The sequence below is a fragment of the Panthera leo genome, chromosome B4, assembly GCF_018350215.1.
Source record: "Panthera leo isolate Ple1 chromosome B4, P.leo_Ple1_pat1.1, whole genome shotgun sequence".
NCBI classification, from domain to species: Eukaryota; Metazoa; Chordata; class Mammalia; order Carnivora; family Felidae; genus Panthera; species Panthera leo.
In genome coordinates this window covers 28,880,707-28,903,259 of record NC_056685.1, presented here as the reverse complement: position 1 = coordinate 28,903,259, position 22,553 = coordinate 28,880,707, and the positions used below count along the sequence as shown (strand labels likewise).

The 22,553-nt window shown below is 34.5% G+C and overlaps 1 protein-coding gene across 15 annotated transcripts in view; it reads left to right on the top strand.

Moving 5' to 3' along the window:
* EPC1 (enhancer of polycomb homolog 1) overlaps positions 1 to 22,553 on the top strand; it is a 104,588-nt gene that overhangs the window by 52,828 nt on the left and 29,207 nt on the right. For 7 of the 15 annotated variants that reach the window (XM_042945269.1, XM_042945268.1, XM_042945259.1 and 4 more), the window contains one exon: positions 20,243 to 20,402. In XM_042945269.1, the coding sequence (XP_042801203.1) occupies positions 20,243 to 20,402 (160 nt within the window). Of the gene's footprint in view, positions 1 to 2,552; positions 3,773 to 6,851; positions 7,001 to 20,242; positions 20,403 to 22,553 lie in introns of those variants that run through there. The other 8 variants (XM_042945267.1, XM_042945266.1, XM_042945263.1 and 5 more) reach the window with 4 other exon arrangements.

Genomic DNA, 22,553 nt, shown 5'->3' with positions numbered 1-22,553 from the left:
CAACTTCTAATGTTAAGTCCTGAAAAGTCATCTTTTTTGCTCCATTTGAAGTAAATAAAGTAAAAATCATGCAAGATCAAAATCAGTTATTTTACTCTAAAGTGTTTATATTAAAATACCTTTTCTTTGATGTGAAAGAGTATTTGAAAACCAAGATTTTGGTTGTAAATACCACTTTATTTGCAAGTTTCCTTCTCCTCTACCATAGTGACATCTTGACACTGTATATGAGAATTCTGTATGAATGCTTTTCCCTTGGTTAATTTTTCCTTTGCAGTGCAGTACCAATAAAATAAGAACAGTTTGTTTTGTTCATTTTGCATATCAGTAAATGTAGAATCCACTCCACAAAAATACATTATTTTGTTTTTGAGTTTTTCCGTGTACTATCTAAAAACATTTATTGAACTCTGTTTATTTTTTTGTCTGAACTTTTGTGTTGTGATTTAGTAAAATACACTTGAGAAATTTCTAACTTTTGTAATAATGAAACAACATCTTGGTTTTTTGTTTTGTTTTGTTTTGTTTTTGAAGATGGGATAGAGTAAAGAAATGTTTGAGAGGATTAACGTTTCCCCCTGGTCTTTGTATTTTTTAGGACTGGGTATTTTCATATAAAATTTCTCAGTTGAACCTTGGTTCTTGTTCATATGTAGAACTCTTATTTCTCAAGGATTCCTAATAATTTGTATCACTGGCAAGAAACCAGTTAAATTACTGTAATGCCCCTTTATTTCTGCCCAGCTACCTTAAATCCTTCCTGGAATAAATCTTAAGTTTGAATAAAAACCATCTGTAATTTCTAAGATTTGGATCTAGAAAGCCTTATCGGTTAGGAAATAATGGAATATAATCTAATGTTTACTGTATAAAGTGGCATGAAATAAGATGACCACTCATTCCTAATAGCTGTGTATCTTCTACAAGTATGGGGGTGGGGGGGAGCTGTTGGAAAGGCATCCTTTTGATATAAATATGTTATGCTACCCATAACATCTTGGTGTTATGCTGTCCTTTCAGTTTAATGCATTCAGATTTATTATGAATTACAGTGGAGAAATTAGAGAATCAAGAGGAAAGTTCAGGTAGGGTAGCAAGAACTTAAAATACCCTGAATAACAATTCCTAAATAATTCAGATGTTGTCTCCATTGCCACTTCCCTAATTCAAAGTACTATCATACTCTTGCCTAGACTTAAGTATTTTCCTAAGAAGTCTTCCCAAGACTGCAATTACTGCCTTCCCCAGTATTAGCAAAACCAGTGGTCCATTGAATACTGTGAAATCTCATTGTGTCGCTTCCTGCTGAAAACCTCTGAAGAGCTCCCATTGCTCTTAAAGTGGCTTATATATTAGGCCTTATGTAACCTGGCCGCTACCTTCATTTAGTTCCTCCAAATCCTTTGAGGTCCCTCCATCCACAGGAGGATCATTTATTGCCATGTGCTGATACATTATTTCTCTACAGGTTGGTTTAGTAATCTCAGATCTCAGCTCCAGGTCACCTCCTTCGGTATCTATCCGTTAGGATAGGTCTGTTACATTCTCCCATAACATAACTTTTTAGCAATTACTGTTACAAACTTCCATCTCATTTATTTGATTATTTGCTTAGTCTTTACCATGTGATTCTTGGGTCCAAGCACCTTTGGCATTTGAGCTTAAATTTCTTCATTATTTGTTGAATAAATGGGTACATTATTGGCCTGTTAATTTATTCATATATCTCTAGTTCAGTGTATCCCGAGTTGTGTTTAAAGATTAAGAGCATAAATCCCATTATAATTTAGAGTTACAGGACAATAGTGGTATTTCCATCAAATTTTTTTACCATGTGGTTACATGTGATTAGACAGGTCACTTAACTACTAGACCTCACTTTTGTCATTTGTAGAAGGAACTAGTTGATATGTAAGCTTGCCTCTGACTCAGATGTTCAGTGGTGTTAATGGTTTCCCTTCATCAGATGGGACAAAGATTGATTTCTAGCTTCATTGTCCATTAGGTTGATTTGGAGGTTCTGTTCCACGTGACTCCAACTCTGGGATTCAGCTGAAAGAGCAGCCTCCATCCTCAATTTGGCTGGATGCTGTGATAGAGGAAAGAGCTCTGGAAGATCTCTTATCTTGGATCTTAATGCTCTGGCTGGAAATTACATGTCACATAGGCTCACAGCTCATTGGCCAGAAGGAGCCACATGGTTCCACCTAACTATAAAAGGACCAGTAGGTACAGCCCTACCATATGACCAGAAGGCAAAGAAAAAATATCCGGCAAACAACACCAATGACAGATCTACCCTTCTCATCAACCAAAGATTTGAATCACTGTCTTTAAAGCAAAATATACTCTTTTCCTCTCCCAGTGAACCCGCCCAAAAGTCCTAGCTAAACTGCATCAAGCTTGAAGTCTTAGGATTTCCAGGTGATGTACATAATTCTCTGCATCCAGTTTGGATGTGTTTTTTTCTTGATCTGGAAACGTGTGAATGAAAATACTATCTCCGTCACTGCCTGCTACCACCCCCCCAACCCCCCCCCCCACTGTCAATACACCCAGTATACATCAGATATATATTGTGGTATGATAACCACAATAAACACTCCCATTTGGATAATGAGAGGAAAACATAGCACTCCCTAATCTAAAGCAACTCAAAAATCTCACCAGGCTGACTTTTAAAAGGGTCCCTTTCCTCTGGATATGGGGAATATTCTTATTTGGGTACTAAATCTGCTCTTCTGGAAGGTCTCTCCAGTCCATTGTTTGTTGTGGCTCTTGGCATTCTTTAATTCTCCATCATCTTCCCTAGCCTCATCTGAAGTAGGTATTAGAAAATATTAGGGGAGGTAATGCAAGTATACTTCTAAATCAGTCAGATTTTAATATGGGCTTTTGATTTTTGTTAATTGGCAGCACAACTTTGTAGTAGGCTTCTAATGTGTTTTCATTTAAGCTCAGTATGCTAGTAGCCTGTATTCATAGTTCTTTATCAGATGCCAGTCTCCTAATTGCTAGTAGCATAAACCTATTAACTTTTGCTGGAAAAGCTACACCCTTAATGTCCTTTCTTTTTCCTCAGAGCTGTTTTGTTCATCTGAAAGCATTAACACAGTTTTAATTGGGTCTCTGCTTTTGAGACTCTAATCAATTCAAGTGTTTTACTCTGAGCTGAAACTTACCCTCAAGGTCTGCTGCTCTTCCTTTGTTAGTCAATAGCCTTCTTGATTTTTACTTATGACTCAGATGGAGAAACATTCTTCAAATGCTACAAGTCCCTGTCATTCTTGTTTTACAAACTAATCCGTTTTTTAAATTTGTTACTTACAATACTGAACACAGAGCAACCAGCACACCGTTTTGGTGTTGTTTTTTTAACCTGTTCTCCTAAAACTACAGCTTTATTAAGTACATTATTTGCTTTTCAAACTATAACTGCCTTTTATTTCAAATAATTTGTACTCCCTAATATGGATTATCATCCTTCCATCCTCTGAGAAGTGTCCTTCCTGCTTGGCCCCCAAACTAATGGAATATATTTTAGTCTTTGCGTTACAACAGTATCCCACTTCTGGAGCCAATTTATATCAGGATCAACTAGGTTCTGATGTGATAAGAAGCAGCTTCAAAAGTTTATTTCTTGTTTTATGTAACATTTTTTCATGGATCAGGTGGGGAACTAGGCAGATGGCAGCAGTCAACATCTCAAGTATGGTGACAGAAGGAGATTGCGAGTGTTTCACCAGCAGCAAAATACTCTGGCCTAGATACAGTAAGTCACTTTGATTCACAACTCATTGGCCAGAATTAGGCACCTAGTCCCACCAGCCACAGGAGAGCCAGAAAGCACAATATTACTGTGTGCCTGGGAGGCAGCCAGGAATAATTTGATGAACAGAACTAAGGGCTATCCATTACACTTTCCGTATTTCTCTTTGTGTGTTGGGAAAAGAGGATGAAGAAAGGAGGGTATTTGAAGACATTTGTGAAGACATAAAAGGTACACCTTCAGTAAGCTATGTTCTGAACCTAAGGTTTTTAACCTATCCTCCTTTAGTCCATTTAAATCATAAGTTTTGCATTCTTACCATGGTTTGGTGAGATTATAATATAAATATCTCTTACTAGAAGGTATACTTTGGTTGGCATCATCAGATTGAGATAAGCGTAAATTTCTAATTAAGTACAGGTGTTTAACATCAGCCCTTTGGTGGCATTTATTACTGGAAAATTTGCCTTTATGGGGTTAAAAAAAATTGGTAGTGTCTGCCATAGTTTGCTTCTTTAAAATGGGATCATGAAAGTATATTACTTTTGTTTAGGTATAGAAGAGTCAGTTTTATTCTGACCAAATTTAATGCAGCTTCTAAGATAAAACTTAAAAGCATGATTTAATTAATGCTTTTGTAATGCTTTAAATATTATCTCAAAGCTTTAGTTATTTCATCTCTTTCTGCTATGAAATAAGAGAATTCATGCAATGTTTATATAAGCCTAAAGACCTTTGCAAGAAAGAATATAATTTCCCTTCTCTTATGAATATAAATACTAACTAGAGAATAATTCAAATGTGAAGATTAAATCTAAAACTGCTGTAGGTATGTTGTTCAAGTTTTGCAACCATTTGCCCTTCCCAAATAAAAGTTACGCATTTTTCTCTTCATAGGAAAGAGAAAACCAAATTTATTTCAGGTAGCATAAATTAGTTTTAAAATGTTCCAGTGAGTTATCTCATATCCATTGTAGGATAAGATGTGTGGTGAAAATAATCTTTGAAGTGAATTACTGCCATGAATTTAACTTGATCAGGAAAGCTGAGAGAACAGGGCTTCCTTATGACTTCAGTGCAGGTTTTGGTTTTTTTTTTTCTTTTGTACTTTAGAGTGTATAGAGTTCTCGTTCTTTTGTAAAAGCTGAAAAAGTGAGTGGAGTTACTATAGTAATGTGCCTGAGTTTGTCATATAAAGTTCTTGAAGTTTACAGTGAGTGAGATTTGACAGTCTTCGGAAGTTAGGATTGTTTTTAACAATGACAGACTGCCAATAAAAATTAAGAGGTTTAAAATGTCCTTATTTATAGGATTAGTTAGAAAGGACCTCATTTAAGAAAACACGGGTAAATTTGAACTTAGTCTTATCAACTTATTGATTCACATATAGCTACAGTAAAACAATGTCTATTAATAACTTAGCCATTTATTGAAATTTGCTGTTACAATAATACACCAGTTTTATAGACACAATTTCACTTAATCCTCAATGCAGTTTTTATAAATTAGGTAGCATTTTCTGCCCTTTAATGATAAGGAAAAAAAGGTTAAGTTGGTATCATTATTTATATTATTAGAAGCTAGTAAGTATGTGCTAGGTGCTATGCTGAAAGGTTACCTGCATTTCTTCATTTTATCTTTATAATGGCAGTTACCTCATTTTACTAAAAAGAAAATTTAGGGTTAAAGAAGTTAAGTCACAGTTTAAGTGACATAATTGGAATTCCAATCCAGGTTTCTGACATCAAAGTGTGTGCTTTTAAATAGTATACCTTGTAAATGTCTTCCTATTTGATAAAGGGTATTCTAATAAAAAATTAATATTAAAATCAAATTTTATTTCCATACAATATGTTTTGTAATTTATAAGAAGATAATTTATGACACAAAATAACATTAAATTAGAATGATTTGGGATTAAAAATACTTATTTTCGTCCACCACTGTGTTTAAATAAAGGGGGAGTGAGTTTGAGTAAGTAAAGGAAACAGACATATAATTTAAAAAGAAAGTTTTGAGACTATCAGAGCACCTTTTATTTTTTAGCTACTACAAGACACAGCTTTCAGAAATTATCACACTGGGAGTTTAATGGTTTTGGTGAAACCAAGGGACTTGGTATTAGTTAAGAAAAGAAAATTTGTGAGATTAGTTTTAGTGTATGAACTTCCTATACTTTCTTTGTATACTAGCCACGTTATAGTGTTTTCCACAGTTACTTAAACATGCACAAAACTTAGCATTCATACAAACCCTGAAAGTTTATACTTTTGATAGGTAAAACAAAATATTAATAAGAACAATATAACAGCAGCTAAGTCTTGATTGCTACATCGACTTGCAGAAAAATACAAGAGATAAATCTGTTATTTTTGATAGAAGAACAAGTTTCTAACGAGTCTGTTTCATTCTTCTTAGATCCTTATCTCTCTAGGGTGGTAAATCACTTAGTATCCTCTTGACTTCTTTTATGGTAGATTATATAATAATACCTAAATAAAATACTTTAAAGCCAAAATGAACTCCTTCCCAATTAGCTGTTAATTCAAAGCTTATTCTCTTTTTGGAGGAAATCTCATATTACTATTTATTTCTGTAAAGAAATTACTTTGTTTCCACATTTGGTAAATGTGGTATCAGAGATATAATAAAGTGTCCAGTATAGTAAAAATTTTAGTGTAAAATAAGTATAAATTTTAATGTATTTCTATGGTCTATTCAGCAAGGTAAAACAATGCTTATTAGAAGAAAACATACTTTATACTTTACTGTGGACCTGTATGTATGTAGGGATGATAGATGATTAAGAGTAGTTACACAGGAAACATACGTACCTGGTCTTGGTTCTCCTAGGACTTACTCTTGCTCTGCTCCATCCTTCATATCCATGGTGCCTGGGTACTACCAGCAGTTAAGCTGTTTGAGCATTAATTTAGTAAAACACCTCAAAGAGAATCCTGTAAGAGAAGTTGGGGAATTGCTGTTATTTCCTTATCTGGTTGTAGCTTTCCACTGATCCTTGTAGCCATGATGCTGTTGTTATCTCTTCATCTGTTTAAAGTCCTTTCTGCTTCTCTCTTAGTATTCTGAGTCCTCCCCTGAGTACCAGCCAGAACGCAACCGTACATGGGGAAGGCAAAAGAAGACAAGAAGGAGGAATTAAGGCACAGTAGAAAGACCATGGGGTTCTGGAGTCAGACCTTAATCCAAATCCTTCTTCCACCACTTCGGGCAAGTGACTTAATCTTACTGAGTTTCACTTTCCCCGTAAAATAGGTATAGTACTACATTTTAAGAATGAAGGTTAAGTATCTAATATAGGGTCTAAACATAGAGATAAAATTTTACTTAATAAACTTAACTTCCCCCTTCTTACTGTCATTTTCACCATGTAAATAGGGCATGCTTTCGTGTCTGTCAGTGATCCACCTTACCACAACCAGACTGCTAAATCTTCAAAAGTAAACAGTGTAAATAACTACCAATATTAAGAGTCTCCAAATTTTATAAGAGTCAGATAGTAAATATTTTAGGCTTTGCAGTTCTTACAGTCTGTCACAACTACTCAGCTCTGCTATTGTAGGGCACAAGCAGCATGGGCAATATGTAAATGAATGAGTATGGCTATGTTCTACTAAAACTGTTTACAAAAACAGATGGTGAGCCAGATTTGCGCCCCCCCCCCCCAGGCTATAGTTTGCCAACTGCTGGTCTGTACTACTGTCCATAAAAGGGAGTTCTATTGTCAGAGATTTCATAGTCTAAAAACAGCCCCCCCTTTTTAAAAACAAACAGTGAAAAATACCTCAGTATGAGTTAACAGTGAAGTCATAAGGTTATGTTTCCCGAAATTGATAGACTTTCTTATTGTAGAAGAGAATGGTTTTTATATGCCACAGTTTAACATATAACTTTAATGCTTACCATACTTTTTAATATGATAATGCTTACCATACTTTTTAATACTGAAAATTAAAGGTTTGGTCCCACCAAACATTTAGATGAATTACACTAAATGGTCAGTAATAATTAGGATATATTGACTTCTGTATTACTCATTTGGAAAATCATAGTGCATTTTAGTATATGTAAAACCTGTGAAGATTCTTCTGTACAGAAACTGTTCAACATTATTTATCCCTGTCCATGCATTTCTCAAAATGAATCACACAACTCTTCACATAACACTTAATGCTGTCTCTAGAACTATTCAGAAGACAGTATTCTGATAATATCTAGTTTAGGTAAGGAAATTAATTTAAAGAGCCAGAAAACTTTCACTGACATGTGATCAGAGATAGTGCAGTTACTTGGCAGTAATTCTGGAAGAAGTACTTGTACCTCTTCCTCTGGATTTCAAGGAGTCTTGTTTTTCTCTTTCTTTTTACTCTTTTTTTTTTTTTTTTTAAGCTATTATTGGGAAATAATTTCAAGTTTACAAAAAAGTTATAAGAAAGAGTAGTACACCCATACATACCAATTGTTAACATTTTGCCCAATGTGCTTTATTGTTTGCTTTTTCATATGCTATCATGTATTGTATGTGTTTGTATAACACATGCACATACATAATATATTTTTCCAAACCATGTGAGACTAAATTGTCTACATCATGGTCCTTTATTCCTAAATATTTCAGTGGGTATTTAATCTTTTATGGTACAGATAGTCTTTGAAGATTACAGTCTCTTTAATTTTTTTTATTTTTAACAGAGGATCCCATTTTGAGTTTGATGTTTTCTCAATTAGATTCAGGTTTTGCACTCCCAGGTAGAATATTACATAAAGGATGTCATATTCTCATGGTATCACATCTGGAGGCACATATACCTATCTGCCTCTCATTGATAATGTTAGTTTTGATCACCTAGTCAAGGTGTGGACCAGTCTCTCCACTGTATAGTTACATCTTGCATCTAATAAGCAATCTAATAAGCAACTGCATCTAATAAGCAATCTGAGGGGAATCTACATCTTTTGGGGAATTAATATAATGAAGTTGTTAAGAGTTCATACTAGAGTCACAGCTGGGTTTGAATCCAGCTAATTGAATGAACTTAGGCAAGTTTACTGATACGTGAAATACGTGATGATAGTTGCCACATCTTTTTCTGTGTGTGTATATAACATACATTGTTATGAGCTTTAAATGAAATAAGATATACGAAGGCCTGGCATGTAATAAAGGTTCAGTACATGTTGGCTATTACTATTTTAGTTCTGGAAAGATGAATTAATAGACACAGTAATAAATTCTAAGGCTTTATACCCAAAGTTATAAAGGACTTCACGAAGTTGTTTCTTCCAAGTAGATTAATATTTTATCTGGGGCACCTAGGTGGCTCAGTCAGTTGAGTGTCCAGCTGTTAGCTCAGGTCTTAGTCTCAAAGGTCGTGAGTTCAAGCCCCACATTGGGCATCACGCTGGGCGTGAGCCTACTTTAAAAAAAAGATTAATATTTTATCCAAGATGAATGACTTTTTAAAAATATCTTATTATTGAGCTTGTTCTAATTCTTGGTATTCTTCCCTACCTATTGTGCTCTGTCCCTTCTGGTATGTGTGAGGCAGGTAGTTTAAGGGTGAAACCCCTATCAGGAAGTTTTTTTCTGAATTCTTACTTGCTTAGTTTTCAATTTCATGAGGATTTTAATTGAATTTTTATGAAACAGACATTTTAAAAATCACCTGTATCTATTTTCTATTCTACCACTATGAAAGTGTCATGTAATAGTTGTAAGAGACTTTCTGAAAGGGGTAGATATCCTAGTAGAATTATAAGGAGTAGAGAGAGGTTTAGATGGACTTAAAGACAGGGAATATCACATATAGGTATCACTAACAAGTTCTTTTAGGTGTTCCCTGTGGTTGGAGTGTGAAAATCGGTAAAAAGTAATAAAGTGTTAGACTGGAAGAATTAGCTAGAGCTAGATCATGCCAAGAAGTTTGAATTTCATCATGAAGGCAGTAGACAACCAAGGGTTAAATGTCAGAGTGATGGGATCTAACTTTTAGAAAGGCCCCTGGCAGTAGCGTTAGAAGGGAATTAGAGGATAGTGATACTAGAAGTAAGAAGGCTAGTTGCTGCCTGAACTGTAACAATAGGATTAAAAAAAAAAAAAGCTGAATAATTTCTAGACATAAAATGAATGAGAAATCTATAGGATCTGATGGCCTTATTTGGAAATGGGGAAGTAGGAAGCAAGAGAGAGATGGAAAAATCAAGTCTCCTGACTTGCGTGACTAGATATATGATGGTGCAGTTCACTGCATTAGGTATTACGAGAGCAAGAACAGATTTGGAGAGTCAGCAGGTGGGGATGTTCATGTTCGTGTTCTGTGAGGTATGTCTGTGGAACGTATAGTAAGAGGTCTTTATACATGTGCCTAGAGTTTAGCAGAAATCTGGGCTAGAAATTAAGGTTTCGAATCATGTCATCAGCATACAAATGGCAGTTAACGCCATGATCATGGATGAAATTGCAAGAGTGAATATGTACAAGGGCTAAGGACTAAATCTTGGCATAGCTTTTGTTTGTATTAGATTATATAAACACATTTAATTTTAGACAAGTTTAAATTTGATTATTCAATACTGTTGATTTAGGGTAGTAACCTCCCAAAATGAGAAACACCGTTTGTATTTTATTTGACTGTGTGAGTTAAAAGGTATTAAATAATGAGATGACTAGCTAGCTCTCCAGGATATGTCAGAGGCTTAGAAGTCATCAGCATAAAGATTATAACCAGAAACAAGAGATTTTTGAGCCTTTTTACATTTAATTTTTAGGGAAGCATTCCAATTAGATTGTCACTTCTGTGGGACGCCTGGGTGGCTCAGTTGGTTGGGCGACCAACTTTGGCTCAGGTCATGATCTCACAGTTTGTGAGTTCGAGCCCCACGTCAGCTCTGTGCTGATAGCTCAGAGCCTGGAGCCTACTTCAGATTCTGTGTCTCCCCCTCTCTCTACCTCCTCCCCCCCCCCCCCCCGCCCCTGCTCATGCTCTGTGTCTGTCTCTCTATAATAAATAAACATTAAAAAAAAATTTAGATTGTCACTTCTGTGAGAGTAGAAAGAAACTAATTTCAGTCCCTTCCCCTTCACATGCCAGTCAGCACATTGGGCATGCAGGCTCTTAGTAAATACAGCACAAGCCAAGTCTAAAGGGATGTAAGGGGTGCAAAAAGGAATGAGAAGGCAAGCAACAAAATTGAGCTTAATTTTGTCTGGGGCTACCTTTGACCATGTTACATAATACTTTATGTCCTGAATATTTTGTAAGAAATGGACTAAGTTGACACTATTTCACACCGCAGAGAAGAAACAACACTGGACTATTTTACATGTACCTTAGCAAAGGTCTTATTTTACTGTTTTATACTCTAGAAATAAAGTAAATTCAGAGTATTGATCTCTAAGTGGGAGAAGGGGTAGAGGGTAATAGTTTTATGTTCTTTTACCATTTATTCCTTGTAGAAAATAGTAAGAATTGAATTGTTCTTTTTCATCCCAAATAATCCATATGTTCAACTATTTTAACTATTCACATGAGTATTTTAAATACAAAAGCCAAATGTGTTTAAGCCTTAATTTGTTTCTTTGCTTTTATGAAATTTAATCTTAGTTTTTTTATGAAGTCTATTCCAAACCAGAACAGTTTGTGGACCTTAAATAATTGGCGCAATTCACTGGCTCATCTATTCAATAAATATTTCTTCGGTATTTGTGTTAGGCACAGTTCTAGACCTATGGCAGAGCTAAGCAAAAAACAAATTCCTACCTTCATGGATCTTATATTTTAAGGAGAAGGAGATAAGACAAATAAAACAATAAGTAAATTCAGTAGTCTGCAAGGAGCTAAGTACTATAGAGGAAAACAAGGGGGTGGGATAAAGTGTTCTAGAGTTAAGAGATGAGAGAGATTTCATATTTTTTTGCAACATTTTATTATGAAAATTTTCAAACATATACAGTGAAGTTTCAAGAATTTACAGTGACGACCTGTATACCCACTAGCTAGTTTCTACTGTTAACATTTTACTCTACTTTATGTCCTATCCATCCATCTCCCCATCCATTTTTTGATGCATTTCAAAGGAAATTGCAGACATCAGTGCATGATTTCCTAAATATTTCAACATACATGTCATTAATACAGTTCAGTATTTACTGTTGTTTTCTTTTGAGGTAAAATTCACATACAAAGAAATTCACAAATAGTATATGCTAGCTGAATTTTGACAACTCATATACTTTCATAACCCAACCCTCATCAAGATATGGAGCATTGTTACCATCATCCCTGAAAGTGTCTTCATTCCCCTTGCCAATTAATCCTTACCCCCACTCCCCAGAAACAAGTACTGTTTTGATTTTTTTTCACCATAGATTAATTTTGGCTGTTTTAAAATTTCACATAAATGGATTCAAAGAATGTGGACTCTGTTTTATAAAGCTATTTTTACTTACCTCGGTGTTTTGGGGATTTACTCATATTGTTGCATGTATAAGTAGTTCCTTTTTGTTGCTGAGTATTATTCCACTACATTACTATACCGTGGTTTGTTCATCTGTCCTATCGTTGGATATCTGGGTTGTGTCCACTTTGGAACTACCATGAATAAAACCATAGAATAGTCTTATTCACGTCTTGTTGTGGGCTTGTGTAAATTTAACCTACGAGTGAGATTACTGGGCATGTGGAATGGGTATGTTTGGTAAGATCTTCCATACCTTTTTCTCAGTGACACCGTGTATGCGAGTTCTAGTTATTCCACATCCTCACCATCATTTGGTATTGTCAGCCTCAAGTTTAGATATTCTGGTGGCTGGCAAAGAATGATCTTTGTGCAAAGATGACTTTTGAACAAAGACTTGAAGAAGGTGAGGGGGCAAGCTATTTAAGTTTGAAAAACAAATAATCCAGTATGGAAAAGCAAAGTGAATGAAGAGGAAAATAGTGAATGATGCCAGAAAAGGGGGAATACAAATCATTTGGGACCTTGTAAGCAGTTTTAAGAACTTTGGCTTTTATTCTGAATGAGGTAAGAAATAACTGGAATATTTTAAATGGAACAATGGCATGACTTGCCTTGCATATTAACAGATTGGCTATTCTATGAAGAATGGTAAAAAATGGAAGCAGGGAAACCAGTCAGAAAGTTCTTCTAATGAGCCAATCGTGAGTTGGGTGTTTGGATGTAGAAAACTACACAGTCCTTGCTGAAGCCATGTTCCTGAATAGGCACTGATGTTTAGTTCTTAGAAATGTCATCAGAGAATAGAAGAGAAAGTAATGCAGCTCAGCCTTTGTGTTCAAGTAGCAGTGGAGTCTAGCTCTACATGCGTAAATAATCAGGGGTTAAATTTCTCAAGTGGCTTTTTATAAATTAGTAATCACTTATTTCCCCATAAGGAATTTCATATATTGTTGCTTATAATAGCGTGTTTTAATTTCTTAACCCAGAGGGTCTAAATGTGGTCCTAATTGTTGTTACGTCTAAGTGTTAAGGTCATTATTTGCTTAAACAAAAACTTAATAAGTGAATATAATTTAATCTTTATTTAGGAATTTGTACAAAATGACCTTAAATAGCTCTTTTCGGTTTGCTAATATTTATTAGATATTATAAAACAAAGTATTGAGTGCCTGCAATAAAGCAAAATATAGTACTAGATGCTGAACAGGTTACAAAGATAATTGTATTTAGTCTTCATCCTTAAAAAAAATTTAGAGTCCCCAAATAATACAAGAGAATACATCTTTTAAAGGAAAAAAATTGAAGGTTAATTAAACATAGTGTCCACATTTTAGAGATCAGTATATATACAATTACAACACAATTTCTAAATAGAGAATGTAGTACTATAGAAGCACAAACTGGGGAGCATTTGTGCTAAGATGAGGCAGAGGAAAGATAATTTTAAAATAGACCTAGAAGAACAAGTGGGAATTTTCCATGGAGGAGCGGGGGCATGGTGAATGGTAATGTCAGCAGAGGTAGCCATTCATCCATGTGAGCAAAAACACAGAGCATATGCTTAAGAGACCTTTGCAATACTGTCCCTTCAGATAATTTTTATCTACACATAGCTAATGTCAGTCTCATTTAATCAATAAAAATGGTATTTTCTGACTTCTCAAATGTAAGTGACATGCCCTGTTTAGAACCAGTTAACCCTTTCACATTAACTACCAATGCATTTAACAAAGAGACCATAAAAAAGCACCCGAAAGGGCAACCTCTTTCTAGGGATAAGCAAAAGTAACAAAGAGGAGAGTAAAAGAAAAAAGCATTAACTGCGTGAGAGAAGAGAGGGAAAGTTGGGTAAGGGGGGGAAAAAACCAAAATAATACAAATAGGTAGCAAAGTGACTTGCTGGACTTGGAGTCTATGAGGAAGCTAGGATTCTTACGTATTCTTATGTATTCTTATTCTGTCTGTAAAACCCATGCTCTTCCTGTGTACTAGGTGGGCTGAAGTAACATGAGTGAATACTTACGGAGCTTAGTGTCATGATAGCAAGTTTCATGGACACATGACGATGTGCCTCTGAACTTTCTAAAGATTATTGTTCAGTCTTTCCAGATCTTTTTTATTGTTCATATTGCTATGTATAGAAAACATAATTACTTGCAGTACAAGAAGCTTTTTAAGTTATTTGCTTAATCATAAGTTATAGTTAACCTAACTCCATTTTATGTGGGATCAAATATTAAAGAATTCTTTAGATCATTTAATTTTATTTACTTTGTTCCTTGTAAAACCAAACTTGAGAATTTATGCCTCTGTTATTTTATGAAAAATTATAATTGTTCTTGATATTTTGGTAATTAATTTTTAGTTGCAACTGTGCTTAATATAAATACAGTATAAATTTTACCTCCCCACTGTGTCAAATGTATAAGTAGTCTTCAAACATAGTTATTCCCTTTTTTTTTTTTTTTAAACAGTCTTTTAAGTAACTCCCATTACTGCAGATGTTAGCTTTGCACTAGTGAAAATGATACTGTCCTTGAAATCCTTTTCCTATTTATGTTTACAATAACACATTGTACTTTTTCTTCATAGCACTTACCACACTGTACAATTTATTTTTAAGACTATTGTATTAGTATCTGCTCTCTAGTAGAGTGTAAGCTTTACAATGTTAGGAACTGTGTGTATTTTATTTACAACATTGTGTTCCCAGTGCCAGGCACATGGTTGGCACTCAATAAATATGGACTGAGTTAATGAACAAATTTAATCCTAGATGTTCTGCTCTGTATCTCTAGTTTTTGTTCTCTACCAGCATTTCCCAAACTATTACAGAAGTTCTCCATGAGCTATTAACAGATATTTTCTGAAAAAAAAATGATTCTGTGGTCATAAGTTTGGAAGGACTGCATCCCCGTTCTTGACAACCCCAATTTCCATTAGTATGTTAAGACCTCTCAGAAGTCCTAAAGTTCAAAAAAAAAAAAAAAATCTAAGGTTAGAATCCAGCATTTTGTCTTTTTTAACTGTCATACTCTTTACTAGACTATTTGAAATTATTGGAACACAGCTGACCTATTTAATGTTGCAAGTAGATGTATTCAAAAATTTCATTGACAGATCTTATCTTCAGTGAATATCTAACTTTCTATATAAATTGTAATTGAAAATTGGATTATCTGTCTTAGGTATTTAGTCCAGGCATTCAATAACTTATTGAATTGAATTCAGAACTCATTCTCATTTATTCATTTGTTACTTGGTTTCACGATTCTACATCTTCCTACTCAAATTAAAAATCTCATTTTCACTTATAATGTGATGTTACTGTAATGTAATTTGTTCTGTTTCCTAGAAATAGATGTATATAGTTTTGGGTTTTAAAAATACTTTCCTAGAAAGCTGCAAGTATATTTTACTCTTGAACTAAACTAACTTAAATGGGGAAGGTTTTACTGAACCAAATAAATTACGTCTTTTACAAATCAACACTGTTTTATAAAATCATTTAGTGAAATGTACTCAAATATTTTTTTGTCCAAAAGTATTATAGGTACATTTTAGAAAATATAGGAAACAAAGTACAAAAGAGCATTTCAAAATTGTACCACTTAGAGATAATTTGTTAACTCTTTGGTGTCTATACTTTGAAACTTTGTGTGTGTGCGTGCATACATGTGTGTGCATATGTGTATATGTGTATACGCATACATACATACATACATATTTATTCAGCAAATATTTAAGCACTATGCTTTGTGCCCAGCTCTTGTTTTAGGGTGGCTGTTTAACAGTGACCAGAATAGACAAAAATCCCTGTCTTCATGCTGCTTAGATTGGGGTGGCAGAGGAGGGTGAGGAGAAAGGGGTGACAATAGTAAACGGGTATATGAGATGTCAGAGGATGGTAAGTGCTGTGAAAAAATAAAGCAGGGAAAGGAATAAAAATATAGAGATTTGTTTTATATATATGCTCATCTACTTTTAGACTTTTTTGTGAATGTGCTTATGTTCAATTATATCTTTTTATTTTAAAAAAGATTAATTACTACAAATATCCTGAACTTACAGTTTTTACATCTTTTTAAAAGATGTAAAAAGATTTTACAACTTTTTAATAAGTTGTTTTTTTTTCCATATTAAATATTATTCTGAGCCATTTAAAGTCTGCACATATTCCATTTTATAGAATATGGTTTATTATCTACGTAGCAACCAAGGTGATCTTTTAAAACCTTTCAGCCACTATTGCCCTTAGTAAAAGGACAGATCCTTAACATGACCAATGACTGTGCATGATTTGGTGCTAATCCCCCGAGCAGACAGCATCTGTTATTCTCGCTCACTCACCATGCTCCAGCCATAGTGGCCTGTGTTTGGTCCCCTTCCTGTCTTAAAGTCCTCATACATACATGGGGAAAGGGAAAATAGGGATATATAAAGTTATAGCTATATCCCAGTTGTTGAGGAATGCTTTGAAAGACTTAGAACTTAACCATAAGCCTTTTATACTCTACACAGTTAGGGTCCTTCGTACTCTATTCTTCATCTAACTTTTTATTATAAAAATTTTCAAACTTAGAGAAAAGCTGAACAACCTAGATTCCAAACTTGTTAGTTTTGCAGTTTATTTTTTACTCTATAATAAAATGTATCTATAATTGAACCATTCAAAAGTATATTGCACACATTATGACACTACCCCTGTAAGCCATGTATTAGGGGGAAAATATTTTCTTGACTGTTAAAGATAGGAGGAAATTGTGGGAAGTATTTTATTTAAAAAAAAAAAAAAAGGTTTTTTAGGGCAGGAAGTATTCACTCTAATATTAATAAATAAAAATTTGGTTTCATAGTTATGGAAAATAGATAAAACCATAAGGAAAAATCTACAGGACACTGTTCAAGCTACAGAGACTATAAATGGTAACTGTTAAGCATATAGAACATTCTTTAGTTTTTCTAATAATAAAAGATACATATTTGCTACCATATGTTGAATAGTATGTTTCATGCATTTTAATCACAATTCCATAAGGTAAGTGCACAATGTACACTTAGAGATAATAAAACATGCTGGGATAAATATCTTGTCTCAAGTCCTAAAGACCTAGAGCTAGTAAACCATGGAGCCAACATTCAGATCCAGAGCACTCTTGGTTGCCAAAGTCCATGTTCTTAACCGGCATACCATATTGCCTATAAAAGTCAGAACATTTTAAGGGTTCTATTTCACACCTGGAAAGTAATTTTCTTTATGGTTCATCTAGAAAAATAAATGAGATAGCCAGGAATATTCTGAAAAAGGAATTATGAGGGAGGAGTTGCCTTACTAGATAATGAAATGTAGTATGAGGCTACACTATTAAAATCAGTTAAATCTGGCATAAGGGACAATTGGATAGAGTAGGAAAAAAGTTTAGGAATACTCCCAAGTGCAAGGGAAATTTATTCTAGGATACAGGCACATTTTTTTTAAGTTTATTTATTTATTTTGAGAGAGAGAGGTGTGTGTGGAGGGGAGTGGCAGAGAGAGGGAGAGGGCGAGAGAATCCCAAACAGGCTCCTACTGTCAGTGTGGTGCTGGATGCTGGCCTTGATCCCACAAACCATGAGATCATGACCTGAGCTGAAACCAAGAGTCGCGTGTTGAGCTACCCAGGCATCCCAATACTGGCACATTTTTAATCATAAAGAGAATAGATGATTTTATGCATGACATTAGGAAAAGTGGCTTGCCATCGTCTGTCCTTATACAAAAAAAGGAAAAGACCGTATGTCTCATGTTCACCTCCACAAGTGATAATAGATTAACTGTTCTAAATTAGGAACAAAATGCAAATTAAGAGTAATGTGCCTTGCTTCCCCACTCCCTTCTTGAGTTTGGTATAAGTATGCAGGGCAGAGGTCAAAGAAAATTTTTCTCAACATTTAAGGGAATCTGAGAATAGAAAAAGTATACATGTGACTGACTTCCCAGCTGGAGCTTACAGAAGCACCCTGTGTCAATAGATAAGGGCCAGTAGATATGACAACAAACTATACTAAAGTATAAAGATACAATTAGCCAGTAGGGAACCTAAATCAAAGATCAAATTGAATTATAAAAAAGAATTTGTGTACACCCTGGTTTGTGACTATACAATTTATACCTCTTATTAAACATGACAAAACCATAAAGGAAAAAGATTAATAAATTTAACAGAACGTTCTTGCATGGAAAAAATAAAAACAGAAGTCAAATTTAAGGAAAATACTTGGAAAATGTATTACCTGGGGCCAATTTCCTTAATATTAGAAAAGAAATAATCTATTTAAATGTCGAGAAAGAAAAGCACTTTTGAAAATGAGCAAACAGCAGCAAAATTTAAGAAAAAGTTAATCATCCTTATAAAGAAATTAACCTAAAATAACTAGATGGATGATTTTAAAATTTAAAAGTCTCATTAAGATGCTGCAGGCAGTATTTTGTTGGAACCCCATGTGTCCTTTGAGGACTTTCATTTGCAGTGCTTTCACCAAGCCACAAAGCTGTCTTGTATGTAACAGTACAGGAGTGATTTTTGTAGCATTCAGGGAAAAAGGTAGGCACTTAGGTTGTTTCCAGGGTTTTGTTTTGTTTTGTAATGTTTTTTCCCTATCAGTTGGTGTCTGGTTAAATAAGTCAGGTACATCCATATAGTAGGACACAAGGCAGCTGTTGCAAAATTGTAGTAGAAGTGTCAGTGTGGAAAGATCTCCAGGATATATCAAGTGAACCAGCGCCCTAGAAATAAAGCTCTGTGTGTTGCATAGGAGAATCCTATCTGAATTTTAAATCTTACCTGAATATGAGGACTGGAATTCTCTGTTTTCATACCATTGGAATATTTTTTTGTCCTTAAACTTGTATTTTATATATTTTTTTAAAAATCAGTTTAATGAAACATTTACCAAAATTCAGTGATGATACATGGGCTGGGTGAGAACAGGTATTTTTATGGCGCTGGTGGTATCACAAACTGGTAAAATCTTTCTGTGTGGTGACTAAATCAAAGTTTATTTTTAGTACCTGTTATATGCTATATGCCACACATTATACTAAACATTTCAGGCACATTTATGTTACTTAAACCTCCAACCAACTCTATAAAGTAGATTATTTTTCTCTTTCTGTAGGAAACAGATTTAGAAAACTAAAGTATCTTTCCAGGAGTCACAGACTCTGAAGCCTATGCTTTCAACCCCTGTCCTCACTCCAGTATGATTCAAAAGGGATCTGGAAATTCATAAGGGGTTATAGAGACAAAAGACCAGGTTTGAATGTGTCCATTTCATAAACTAAAAATGGAGATAATAATCTCTTTCTTTTAAAAGATATTAGTTGATGTATATGAAGGTATTTTTCCACATTTATGAAGCATTCTATGAAAAAGGAGATTAGAATAATTTTTTATCCATATCTTTCTTCATACAAATTTAAATGTTTTAACCCTTTTTCTTTGAATTTCATCTATAAAATGCAAACTTTAACAGTTTAGTCAATTTTTTGGACTCTTTTGTATAATTTAACTCAATTTCAGTGTAATACCTTTCTTAAATTGAGAAAGTATACAGTGTATTTAACAAAACCTTGTTTCTTCTTAATATGTTTTTACCACTAACTGTATTGTCAGCATCCTTTCAAAGCTATTAAAATCCTTCTTTTTATTTTTCTTTAATTTTTTTAATGTTTGTTTTTGAGAGAGAGCACGAGTGGGGGAGGGCAGAGAGAGAGGGAGACAGAATCTGAAGCAGGCTCTAGGCTCTGAGCTGTCAGCACAGAGCCCAATGTGGGGCTTGAACCCACAAACCATGAGATCATGACCTGAGCCGAAGTCTGACACTTAACCAACTGAACCACCCATATGCCCCTAAAGTCCTTCTATTTTTAAAGTAAAAACCTCTTCATAAAGTATACGTTCTGTTGGCTATTTTAAAATACATAGACTTACCTATTTTTTCCTCTTTTAGGAACACCATCTTCAGCGGGCTATTTCAGCACAGCAGGTGTATGGCGAGAAGAGGGATAATATGGTCATACCAGTCCCAGAGGCAGAAAGTAATATTGCTTACTATGAGTCTATCTATCCTGGGGAATTTAAGATGCCAAAGCAGCTCATTCACATACAGCGTAAGTAATTACTCTTTTAATAATTATATTTCCTATATTATCTGCTTAACTTGACATGTTTTTACTTTTACCTGTTCAAGGCCTTCTTAGGTATCCATTTCATTGACTGGCATCAGCTTAGAGAGTTACTAGAGCCCATTTTCGACTTGTTTGTTTGTTTGTTTGAGAGAGAAGGCACAAGTAAGAGGGGCAGAGAGAGAGAGAAAATCCCATGGGCAGAGGGAGAGAAGTGGTGTTCACCCAGGGCTCGTGCTCTCCCAGTGCAGAGCTTGAACTTACAAACTGTGAGATCATGACCTGAGCCGAAGTCAGATGCTTAACGACTGAGCCACCCAGGAACCCCATTTTCAACTTTTAAAATTGAGATTTCTACTTGACAAAAAAAGGTGGCATTTTCATCCTACGTTTTTAGTTTCATCTCAACATATGATCTTATGCTACTTTCAGATAATGAATATACCTAAGATGTGGAAATGGTTTTCTTACTATTGAGAAATAGTAATAGGAGTAGCCTTAAAGAACTTCTTAGTATAAGTCAGGAATCACCAAACTTTTTCTGTAAAGGGTCAGATAGTATATATCTTAGCCTTTTAGAGTCATTCAGTCTGTCACAACTGTTCAGCTCTACTGTTGAAAGGCAAAATCAACAATAGACAATACATAAACAAATGGGCATAGCTGTGTTTCAATAAAACTTGATTGACAAAAACAGATGGCAACCCAGTATTGGCCCTTGGACCATAGTTTGCCAACCTCTGATCTGTAATTCTATTTACTTTTTAAAATTTGGTGGATTTGGGGGGGTTGTTGTTTTAATTTGAGACAGCTCACGAGCTGGGGAGAGGGGCCCAGGGGGAAGGACAGAGACAGATAGAGGGAATCGTAAACAACCTCAGCGCTGAGCGAGCTCGATCCCACAATCCTGGGATCTCCCTGAGCCGAAATCAGGAGTCCCATTCTCAAATGACTGAGCCACCCAGGCATCCCTAAATTTAGTGTTCTAATTGGTAACTTGTTTCACTTGATAGTGATAAGTTCTTCATTAGCAATAATCGTTTGATAGCTATCACATTTGATGATGAACAGCTGAGAGCTTGTAAACTTAAGAGACTTAAATTTCATTTACTCCATCCTCAAGTAGTTGACAACTTAAAAACATAGTTGAAAGTTTATATAGGTAAAATTTGTACAGCTTTCATTGTTATGTTGTTGACCTTTATGATTAAGACATTTTTCCAGCAGAATGTCCAAACTTTTTTTTTCTGTCTAAGCCTTTTTCAGGACCATATAAATCTGTGTTGTTTTTAGAATAATTATTTAAAACTAATTTTATTTTCCTCATTTAACCTTTCCTCTATCTGATCTAGTTTCTGTCCTAAATTCTAAACATTTATTTTACTATTTCTTAAATGTGAAAAAAAAAAAAAAAACACATAGTGTCTATATTGGCTCTTATCAGTACTATATTAGCATTTGATATATTTTTTTTAATTTTTCTTAATGTTTCTTTATTTTTGAGAGAGAGACCACATGAGTGGGGAGGGGTAGAGAGAAGGAGACACAGGATCTGAAGCAGGCTCCAGGCTCTGAGCTGCCAGCACAGAGACTGATTAGGGGCTCGAACCCATGAACCGTGAGATCATGACTTGAGCCGAAGTCAAATACTTAATTGATTGAGCCACGCTGGTGCCTTTTAACTTGATGTTAAATCTAACTTGTATGTAACCTTCTTCATTTCCTTTAGGAAAAATAAATATATATTTTTTCCAATTTACTAAAGGTTACTTTGAACCAAATAAGTGGCATGTGCTTTCTTGCCCACTCACATGTTTAGTTACATTTATGGCACAGACATTTTAAACAAATTTGATCAGTATTAGAACCTAAAAATTAGTTCTCTGAAAAATCATGGGAGTTTGAAAATTATAGATCATCATCAGATCTATATATGTTAACTGGGGCCACATTGTATTCCACAGCCACAGGTAATATTCATATGAATGTATGTGTTTGGGTTAAAGCAGGATTAAGTAAAATAAAATTATATTAATCAATTTACATAAACATTACTATCAGAAAAAAATTTGGAATGCATGTTTTACAAATAGCTCATTGATGACCAAAACCCACAAAAACACATTTTAGTGGTAA